This window comes from Solanum stenotomum, chromosome 5, assembly GCF_019186545.1.
Source record: "Solanum stenotomum isolate F172 chromosome 5, ASM1918654v1, whole genome shotgun sequence".
Lineage (NCBI taxonomy): Eukaryota > Viridiplantae > Streptophyta > Magnoliopsida > Solanales > Solanaceae > Solanum > Solanum stenotomum.
The window spans coordinates 17,010,039-17,021,738 of NC_064286.1; the positions used below are offsets into that span (position 1 = coordinate 17,010,039).

General features: G+C 34.2%; 1 protein-coding gene and 1 pseudogene across 1 annotated transcript; both read right to left on the minus strand.

Moving 5' to 3' along the window:
• Positions 1-216: 216 nt before the first annotated feature.
• LOC125863724 (uncharacterized) lies at positions 217-2,206 on the minus strand (annotated as a pseudogene).
• Positions 2,207-3,714: 1,508 nt separating this feature from the next.
• On the minus strand, positions 3,715-4,729 carry LOC125863725 (uncharacterized). Its single transcript, XM_049543748.1, has 2 exons — positions 4,722-4,729; positions 3,715-4,588 (listed from the first exon to the last, which is right to left on the minus strand). The coding sequence occupies exons 1-2, from the start codon at positions 4,727-4,729 to the stop codon at positions 3,715-3,717; spliced, it is 882 nt and encodes a 293-aa protein (XP_049399705.1).
• Between the last annotated feature and the right edge of the window lie 6,971 nt (positions 4,730-11,700).

Consider the following 11,700-nt stretch of genomic DNA (forward strand, 5'->3'; position numbering starts at 1 on the left):
GAGTTGATTTGTAAAAGACATCAAAAGTAGATGTTTAGCTATATGAATCCTAGATGTTAAAGATAAGCATGAAACCTTATAAAACAACAACAATACATCAATTCAAAACTAGTTGCTTTAGCTATATGAATCCTCAATATTCATATTCATTTCAAAATCTGATGGATTTCCATATTCCAGATTTCCAGATTTCCAGATTTCCAAATTTTCAGATTTCTAGATTTCAGATTCCAGATTTCCAAATTTCCAAATTTCCAGATTTCTAGATTCCAGATTCCCGATTCCAAATTTCCAAATTTCCAGATTTCCAGTGTGCAACTTTAACAGAAAAAGTGTATAGCTTTAACAGAAAACTATCTATCAAACTGCACCTCCGGATCTTGTCCCGACCATTCTTGCGACTCAAGTTCACTACCAGCCCATGATTTCTAATCAACAAATCTAGAACCCAATGCAAATGTAGAATTCACATGCTCATCTACTTGGGATCAAATTAGAGAGAAAAGAAACAAGCTCACAATTTTGGTCAACAATATTTCAAGTGTTTCTGCTGCTATAAACCAGTAAAAGACACCACTGATCACAATTTTTTGGTAGGGCACTTGCTAGAAATATCTAAAATATTTATGTTAATTCTCTAGTGATTGACAGTGATTATAAACCTTTTAGAAACATGATTATGAGATGGTGGACTACTATCCAATCGTTTGCTACTCGACTAAGAAAAAATCAGGCTAACAATGATATCACTACCAAGCAAGGACTGTCGACTGGAGCCACAACTACACATACAAATCAGCAACCAAATCAGGAGGTAAGACACTTAACTCTACTATTTCTACTCATAATAACTGTAATGATCTTGTTGTGCAAAATCAAACCAACAACCAACAAGAACAACTAGACAAAGTTGAGGAAAATACAGTTGAGAGGTTCCAGAAGAGAGAAAGAGAGAAAAGCCTTAAGGAACCACCAAACTACCTTTTGAAGAACCGAATCATGAGTTAACCCTGAAGAATGTGGAATATTTTGGCCTCTCACACCTTGTGCTACTTGCATCAACAAGTGAAACAAGGTTAGATCCAACAATCCCTGGTATATCTTGAACATTGAATGCAGGGTTATTAGGCAGCAATTGAGTAAAAAAATGTCGCATTTCTACTCTCATTTCATTCATTTCCTCCTTCAGAGAACTGATTTCATTAGCATGCTTTTGTTTTAGCTTGTTAGTTTCTTCATCTTCTTTTAGAGAACTTGTTGTCACTAATCTGCCATAGCACCTAAGTCGGCCAGGCTGCTCCTTTCCAAACACTGCCCTAAAGGCATCATCAGTTGTTTCCCTAGAATTTTGACGATTCTGAAGTTCAGTCTGTTGAATAAAATTAACATCCATAGTTAACTGTAGGAACTATTTACTTTACGGCTAAAAGCAATATATGATTTATTTGTTAACTTTAATTTACCTTCCTTCTGGCAAAGAATTCAAAATAAAATATATTTCATATGTCCTCGTACTTGCACAAGAAGAAGAAGAAAAAGAAGAAGAAGACATACTTAATATAATTCAATGGAGTAACTCTCCACAATATATAATTTTTAAGTCTGAATTAAATTCACCAATAATCCTCTTTAAAAACTTACTATTGCAACTTGGGTATCGGCCTGAATTTCCTTTCCCGTGTTTGTACGAGTTACAATAAACATTTCAGGCTATGATGGTTCCTCGTTGTTTTCTTTTGTTGCACGCTACAAATTATATCAAAAGAAATTTAAAATATTCAACATCTTCTAATAAAGTATGATAAAATGAAATTCATATGTCTGCTAAGTATTACCAATGCCACGCGTACTCTTGCAAAATTAATTGGTCCCATTCGATGACTCCACTGTTGTTGTTGTTTCCTATTTTTAGAATTCACCTCAGATATGGCATGTAAATAAATTAAATAAAAAGAGATGTTTGAATCGATAAATAAAAAAGAATAGAATAGATATGATGCAAAATATGTCAAAGAATAGAAATGCACTATTTTAGCTTTACTTGAACAGTTGGGTGTTTCCAATACTCGATCAACTGGCAGAATTGAGCTTCTGGAATGTCATCAGGACGTTTTGCTAGCATATCCTCAACAAAACTATTTTTATCAAAACATCTCTCTTTAATTTTTTGTTTATGTCGCCTCCAAGCATCACGAAGACCAGTCATCACCCATTATTTCGGGCTCTTTTGTTAAATCTGGGATGCACACCCCGATGTAGATATTTGGAGAATAAATTCGTACAATCTATTCCCACTCGTGTCTTTGCTATGCAACCTTCTAGATAACGTCTGTTCCGGATGTATGATTTGAATGTACCCATTTCTCTTTCTGTGGAATACATTCATCGATTTTGAACTGGACCTCCTAATCTCACATCATTCGCCAAATGAATAGGCAAATGAATCATTATATCAAAATATGTAGGAGGAAAAATTTTCTCCAAATGATTTATTGTTTCTATGATCTCCACTTCTAAGCAATCCAATTGCTCCAATGTGATTACTTTTTGACACAACCGACTGAAGAAGGAACTAAGACGAATCAAAGGAATAGCCACATGATCAGGAAGAATGCTTTTAATTGGTATTAGAAGCAAGTAATGTAACATGAAATGAGTATCATGGATTTTATAACAAGACAATCTTCTTTCATCCAATTGCACACACCTGGATATATTGGAGCCACTACCATCAGGTAGCTTGGTTGTCTTTAAAACCCCACAAAAAATTGATTTCTCTCCATTTGTCATTGAGAAGCACGTTTTTGCAAACATTGTTCTCTTATTATCTTCTATATCTTTTGGATGAAGGTTCTTTCTGATTCCCATATCTTTCAAATCATACCGGGCTTTTGCATGATCCTTTGTTTTGCCAGAAGTATCCAAAAGAATTCCAAGTATTCTATCAACTATGTTCTTCTCTATGTACATTACATCAAGGTTGTAGCGTAACAAGTTGTGCTTCCAATAAGGTAATTCAAAAAAGATTGACCTTTTTTTCCATGGGCCATCATTTGATCTCTTTCTATTCGTTCCAAATACATTTTCAAAATCTTGTAAGCTATTAAACACATCAGTACCCTTTAATAAAGGTGGAAGAGGCCTAAATTCAATTTTTCCATTGAAAGATCTTTTGTTAGATCTCCATGGATGATCCATGGGTAGAAAAACACGATGATCCATATAGCACATTTTTCGACTATGTTTAAGATAGCGAGAACTAGTGCCATAGTTACAACAAGGGCAAGCAAACTTACCTTTTATACTCCATCCAAATAGCATAGCATATGCAGGAAAGTCATTGATTGTCCACAAAAGAGCTGCCCGCATTTGAAAAGTTTGATTTCTTGAAGCATCATATGTTTCAACCCCAGAATCCCACAATAATTTTAACTCATCTATCAATGGTTGCAAGTAAATATCAATGTCATTTTCAAGTGATCGTGGCCCAGGTATAAGTAAAGAAAGTATACAATACTCAGATTTCATACACATCCAAGGCGGTAGATTATCCACCATTAACATAACTGGCCATGTGCTATGTGATATACTCATGGTCTGAAATGGATTGAACCCATCACTTGACAAGCCAAGTCTCACATTGCGAGAATCTAGTGCAAAATTTGGATGCAACCTATCAAAATATTTCCATGCTAGACCATCAGCGGGATGCCTTCACTTTCCATCTTTAGAACGCTCCTCGTCATGCCACCTCAAAGAATCTGCCGTCTTTGAGCACATAAATAGCCTTTTGAGTCGAGGAATTAATGGAAAGTGTCTCAATGTCTTTGTTAAAACTTGATGTTGTTTTTTTGAAGGCTCAAGATCACTATCAACTTCAGGAGATTTAATATATCGTGAAGCTCCACAAGTATGACAAAATTCACCATCCTTATGATCATTCCTGAACAACATGCAATCATTGGGACATGCATCAATTTTCTCATAATCAAGACCAAGATTCTTAATCATAGACTTGGTTTTATAGTAAGACGGAGGAATGTTCAACTCGGGCATCGCCTCTTTTAATAACTCTAAAAGAGAAGTGAGTGATTCATTGCTCCATCCATGTAGACACTTCAATAAATATAAACGAAGTGTGAATGATAATTTAGAGAATCCTGTACAACCAGGATATAATTCTTGGCTTGCCTCGTCAACTAAGTTATAGAATTTCTTGGCATCTTCATTTGGACCATCATAAACTCCTTTAGCCTGTGCAATATCTCTAAATTGATCATTCAACAACCCATCAATATCATCACGCGAGTAATCCATATCATCATCAACGTTCAACTTGATATCCCATTCCCCGTGATTTATCCATCTAGTATAACCTTTAACAAATCCATAGCATATTAGATGATCATACACTACATTCCTTCGAGTCCAGTGAATATTACAACATTTTGCACATGGACACTGAATTTCTTCTCCTATTGGATCTCCATAAGAGTAAGCAAAATCTAGGAATGATTCAACACCATCAATATACTCTTTACTATACCTTGCTAAATTCATCCAATCCTTGGATGGGATATTTGAATTCCTAGACGATCAAGATATCAATATTTAATCTTATAGTAACATTCATTAAATCATTAACTACTTAACAAATAAGTTTTTAAAGTCATGAGTAAGTTATCAGAATCATGTGTTATGAGACGATAAATGTTTCTTACCTAGTCATAGCGCTTGTGTTGTGCCAAATCAAACCTTGAATCCTCCACAAATGTTTCTGAATGTTGATTATACTTCTAAGCAAAAAATAAGTAAAATTAATAGGATAGACACAATTAAGAAAGAAAGTAAATTAATAGGATAGACACAATTAAATGAACTAATCAAGATTAAGAAATTCTATTGAGAAGCAGGTTCAAGTTGTAAACAACATTTTAAAGAAGTTCAAACACTTTATTTAGAAGACCAAAAGTACAATATAGTGTGAAAATCTTTTTGAGCTTTTTAAAAAAATTTCCAAAATTTTAAATCTCATTCTTGTGCACACCCAATCAGAGAAGTATCAAACATCTACTATCATGATTAAACATTCAACCAAGCATTACAATGATCTTATAATAGATAGTCGATCACACCAAAAGACTTGAAATTTCGTAGAGTTTATTCATTCTAAGTTATCCCTGACCTGAAGCAAGATTAGCTATAATCTTGGATCCTAAAGGGTGAAATATTACTTATGGAAGGACTATGAATAAGAAGAAGTTGTGAAATTTTTCAAGACACTATAAGTGTTCAACGCTTAACAGAATCCTTTGATAAGGTTTACTGGAAACCTGATTTTAAAAAGAGTTCATTAATTTTACTTCACGTGTTATGTAGCCTTCCAAGTTCTAAAAATTAGGAAGAAAACAATTAACAAGATCTAAAGCAGGCAAGTTGAACCAGATTTTAAGGCTAAAGTTGACTGCATTTTACAAAAGGAAAAATACACCCTTATGAATGTTATATGTGCCATCAGTCAATGTTGGAGAGTGCTAGGCATCTATTTTTGCACTGTAAAGTAGCAGCTGGCATATGGAATGTGTTCTTATCAGTTTTCTTATCTACTGCAGTTAACTGCCAGGATTCACCCTATAATCTGAACCTACCAGGACTACAAGATCACTCAACATCCTTCATAAAAAATTATATAATCTAAACCTATGTACCTCCCTTGTTCAGAAACATACCACTCATATTCAACCATAGTTCTGCCTCTTGAACCTTGTTCACAAGAAGTTAGACAATGTCCAATAGTAGAACAAAGTTCTGCCTCCTGAACCCTTTCTTATTCATTTCTTTTGTGTTCTGGTTTGTATAGAAGTTTGTTGCTTTGGTATATTGCGTTACAATATTTGTTTGGATTTTTTTAGTCTTGTTAAAAATTTGCAAGAAAATAGAAAATGTACATTACTTATTGTACTGGAGAAGCTTAAGTGGAGTGACATGAATAGTAAGGATTCATATACTCGAATTCTGGCTCAACTGAACCAATTTCTATTTCAGATTCTAATTCTGGCTTTTCAGGCAGTGTGAAAAAGGAACAATTTCATTGTTATAATGACTCATTTCACAACAATTTTTGCACAAATGATTGATTTGTTCCAAGCAACCTCAAGTCATTTACCTACAATGAACTAAAAAATGCAACTAGGAACTTCCAAACTGATAGTCTTCTTGGCGAAGGAGGTTTTGGTTACGTCTTTAAAGGATGGATATATGAGAATACTCGTAAGCCAAGAAGTGGTATAGTTGTAGCTGTCAAGAAACTTAAACCCGAAAGCTTCCAAGGGCATAGAGAATGGCTTGTATGTCGTAAAGAACATAAACTGTAACTGTCCAGGTCTAATTGCCAAGGTATTGTCTGCTTTGGACCTAACTGAAAGTTGAATTCCTGGCTCTGCCTTTTATGATCACTAAACTTACCCTCACACTTTCTTCTTCCTATAGAACTCTACAATAAAACATGGTTTGTCAACTGGTCTACTTATGTTCAATCCCTTTATCATTTCCAATACAGGAACTACATTCTTAAACAAAATCAATAGAACGACACAATTTTCTAAAGAAAAAAAGATTGCATCATTTGTAAGTGCACTGAAATGAGGTATATATAGAAGAAATCATCACAAAGGTGATAAATTTGAGGCTTTCTTTGACCATAGTCACAATATCCAACCAAGGCCGTAGCCACATTAATCGCATAGTGATCACTCAAACACCCTTAGCAAATAATATCATGTATATAGGTCAAAAACAAATTTTCAAATATATATCCTAAAGTTTTGAACACCCTTAAGCAAAATTCTTAGCTTCGACATTGTATCCGACAGTTGCAAGCACATATTACCTTAAAAAGGAAGTCAATTGAGTTTAAAACTACAATAAGAAAGTAAAATATGGAAGATCTAACAGATCAAGAAACCAAATACCCATAAGATCTACTACAAACTACATCTCAAATTCCCAAAGTAATGCAGCAAAACACCACACAGAGATACTCACATTGTGCAAACAAATCATTCAGATAAGGACTTTGCAATTCTAGAAACGTAAAGCACGTTTCATTCCAAAATCTAAATACATATACTCACTATAAAATTCCCAAAAAATACACCATATCAAATAAGAATGACTCACCAAAACAACAACACATTGATTCAAATATAAACATCCCATTCTTAACAAGTTTCAGCTCTACTGTCAATCAAAACAGTAAATGAAACTTCAGTCGAGATAGAAAAGTTTCAGCTAAACAACCATTGATTCTACCTGATTCTAACATAAAAAACATTGACATATAACTAAGAATGTTTAATCAGTAAGCACAGAACAACAATGGTATGTTCAGAGTTAGCTTGGAGAGAAAATCATGTTCTTCAAAATGACAGAAATTCTCAAGTGAAGAATCAGCCCTAATCAGCCCATTTATACTTATTTAGTGAATAATGCTCATGGTAATACAACTACAAGCTAGACTCCCAATAATCAACGAAAATCGAATCAACAACACAAGAATATAAAAACCCTAAGCCAAATTTTTGACTTTCAAAGATACACAAGAATATCAAAACCCAAAAGCTAAAATTTAGACTTTCAAAGATAGAATTTCTTACCTGATCAACCCATTCCAACAACCCTAAAGACTTAAGACGTGAGGTGTGTTCATCTGTGAAGCATTTTGTTCAATTTTCAAACAAAAAAATCTGATGGAATAGCTCTTCAACAAGGAATTTGTGAGGAAAATCGTGTTCTTCAGCTATTCAATCATCAACAAGGAATCTGTGAGGAAAGTTTCACAGAAATCTGTAAGGTAAATCTATCGTTCTTCAGTTCTTCAGACTTGAGAGAAAAGCATATTGTTTATGTGTTGAAAAGTGGAATTTTTTTCTGATTTGGGGGAAAACAAGTTTTAATGCTTTATGAGTTATTATTTTTGCCAAATAATAATTGGATGGAGAACAAGTTTTAATATTAAAAATGTTGGAGGAAATTTAATATGTTAGTGAAAATATTACGGCCACATTTGTAATGTGTTGTTTTTACAATTATAAAAATATGACATTTTAAAAGTGTGGCTATATATGTAAATAGTTGTTGCCAATTATATCATATATTAACAACGCTTATAAAGTATCTCTTATACCATTAAAGAGTACATTTTACAAGTGTTGCCAATATTATCGTAGCTAAAAGTTAAAAACTTGGGCTACGCTTTAAAAGCGTCCCCAAAAGTATTTTAGGCAACACTTTGAACGTGTTGTCCAGAATTAGTGTGGCCGTAGGCCTAAAATGTTGTAGTGATATTTGATCCAAGTTGGTGAAACTTTCTCAAGATCAGGCATCCAATTCTCGTGTTATCTCGATAATCACTACAAGATCCCTCAAAAAGCTTAAGGCTGCTACAGAACATACTATTTTAGAGGAGAGAAGACTTTCTACTGATGGGGTGATGAGTGAGTACCTAGTTTTATGGGATATGTTTATATTTCATGGGTTTGAGAGGTTCACAAGACCTTGACCTCTTTATGTCCCAGCATAAGTACGAGAGTTCTATGCAACCTACAAAAAATCTTTGCCAATAAAGAGGAAGAGTACAATTTGGAAGCCCTTGGAAGAAGTGAAAGCTCATGGCAAGATGGTGTAAGGCCAAAAAGGAATGAAAAATGAGATATTAGGTACAAAAGGCACCAATCATGCTAATTTGAGACTCATAATAAACAAAGATTTAGAGGAATTGAAGGTTTTGTTGGCTCCTCTCATCTCTAACATCTTCTCATCATGGGTGGTTGAGGGAACAAAGATTGAAAAGAAAGATATGAACTTCGCCTCCTGATATTGGTTCGGGTTTCATTAGTAGCAATATGATGCAATCTCATAATGAGTCAATTCTCTAGCTTCTAAAAGTTGTACTAGTTGGCTGCATCATGGACAAGACATCAATTAGTGTTGGTGGGCTAATAGTTAATGAGATATTGATGAGGGACATACAAGAGCAGACATCGCTTTAATTTCTGGCTTTAATCACACAAATGTGTGAAGGTCCAGGAGTTCTCTTTCAGAGGAAGACTTATGTATACATTACCCTAGCCTCCTTTAATGACATTCAGAGGATCGAGGATGATTACTTAGAGAATGATGTGGTTAGGAGTAAGCTGCCATGACCAGATACTATGCCCGTGGTTGATCTTGCTACTCTTGAAGCTGAGGCCACTCCTTCCATTCCTTCTCTGGAGCAATCAGGTACACCCAGCCCTCTAATATTCCCTCTACCTCTTCTTATGTTGCTACTGCACCTCCCCACTCCTATCTCCTGACCCCTCTTGACCCATGCCATGATCTACCAAATGGGCAATCTCTCTTTGTAAGTGAATGTGAGGACAACTAGTGTTGAAAGGTTATGCCCAAGATGATTGATCGGGTGATTGAGGCCTCTTTGTCCCCTCAATATATAGGTTAACTTTTTACGAGGCCACTATAGGGTCACATGGAGAGAGGTTAGTTAACCTCACTACTAGGTTAGAGGCCCGAGAAAAGGTTGAGGGTAGTTTAGATTTTGAATCTATGATGAGTGCTGAGATAGGTACTCTTAAGGTTTATGTAGACCAACTGAGATCTACAGATATTTCTATGTTATGGGGTGAGGTTCCTTTTCCTGATGCGCCCGAGGACCTGCCTACTAGTGTACCAAACGTGGTTGAGTGTGGGTGGTACGACTATTGGTGAGGTTTTAGATTTTGATGTTGATAATGTCGATGAAGAGAAAGTTGAGGATGTGGATGATACAGAGAAAGATGAGTAGGAGATTAGGAGAGATGAGGATGAGAAACAAATTGCTTTGAAACTTTCAAAACTTCAGCATCTTGAGGAGACGATGGTCCATGCTAAATTGGAGATATACCTTGAGAAGACCATTGTAGTTGGCACCAGTGGAGTTTCTTTAGACTCCACCGTTCCTCTTGTTTATGTACCTGGAACTGATGCCTCGGTTGAGCCTACTTCGCTGCCTCTAGTGATTAGTTTTTCAGGCACTGATGACTAGGATTATGTCATTTCTCTTGAGACTCCAGATGCGAGCACTTCATAGGCATAGATTGCCAGGGGGACTGGGGACTTTTACCTCTTATCGAATACTCTTTTCTTTTATTTTTGCATTGAAGACACTGTTGTTTTAATTTTGGTAGGGGTGAGGGCATTTGGGCCAATATTCCCTTTTTTATTGTATTTTGTTACTTTAAGTTTTTACATTTGGATAATTGTAGTATATTGCTATTTTTGCCTTTATTTTAATTTTTTGATGGTTTAGTAGCACATTTTATGCCTCTTCATTTTCATTTTCCCCATTAGTTTTGGAAATCCTTGAGTTTTCATTGATAATGATTTGAAGATCAATTGTGTTCAGTATAGATGTCTTGTATATAACTCATGATGAGCGTTGTGCTTAGTGTTGGTACTGTTAGAAGAAATCGATGTGGCTTCCCTTTTGAATGATCTTTTTGAATCTTGTGTTGACTAGCTACAATTTTTATGTGATCCTTGCATTGAACATCACATGTATGCGTTTGATCTTGATGGGATATGCTAAATAGTAGCGTTTGAAGTACCGTGTGTGGTAAGGTTTATTACAATATTCTTTTGCTAAGTGTCTTAATCTTGATATTTGTGGTGCGGAATTCATGGTAAAATGTAATAATATTTATTGTAATATTCTTGCAATAGTTGTTTTAATCTGAGTATTTCATTAACATTATTTATGATATATTCTAAATATAACATATCTTGGGTTCTTTGGTACATAGAAACTTTAATCTTATATATACTTAAAAATATAGAAATAATTGAATTAAGAAGAATAATATGGGAAAAAATATTTAATGATAACGAATCAGAAGATATATTAAACCAAGAATGGTATGAAATAGACCTCGAAAGAATAGAATGGTATGATTTAGAAATAAATTAAGATTAAAATGAACAACGAATATTTATGATATTGGACAGAATCTATGGAAGATATAAAACTATTAGAACAATTAATGGAGGAAAAGTTATATATGTACCAAAGAACCCAAGATATGTTATATCTAGAATATATCATAAATAATGTTAATGAAATACGCAGATTAAAACAACTATTGGAAGAATATTACAATAAATACTATTACATTTTACCATGAATTCCGCACCACAAATATCAAGATTAAGACACTTATCAAAATAATATTGTAATAAAATCTTTAAAATAAATTACTCACCTACCACACTAGAACCTACCACACTACCACTTCCATTATCCCTCAACTACCAGTTCCGCACCGAAAAAAATTTCGGTGAGGAACTGGTAGTTGAGGGATTCATGGAAGTGGTAGTGTGGTAGGTGGTAGTGTGGTAGGTGAGTAATTTATTTTAATTACTTTATTATAATATTCTTTTTTCGGTGCGAAATTCATTGTAAAATGTAATAATATTTATTGTAATATTCTTTCGATAGTTGTTTTAATCTGAATATTTCATTAATATTATTTATGATATATTCTAGATATAACATATCTTGGGTTCTTTGGTACATATATAAATTTTCCTCCATTAATTGTTCTAATAGTTTTATATCTTCCATAAATTCTATCCAATATTGTAAATATTCGTAGTTCATTTTAATCT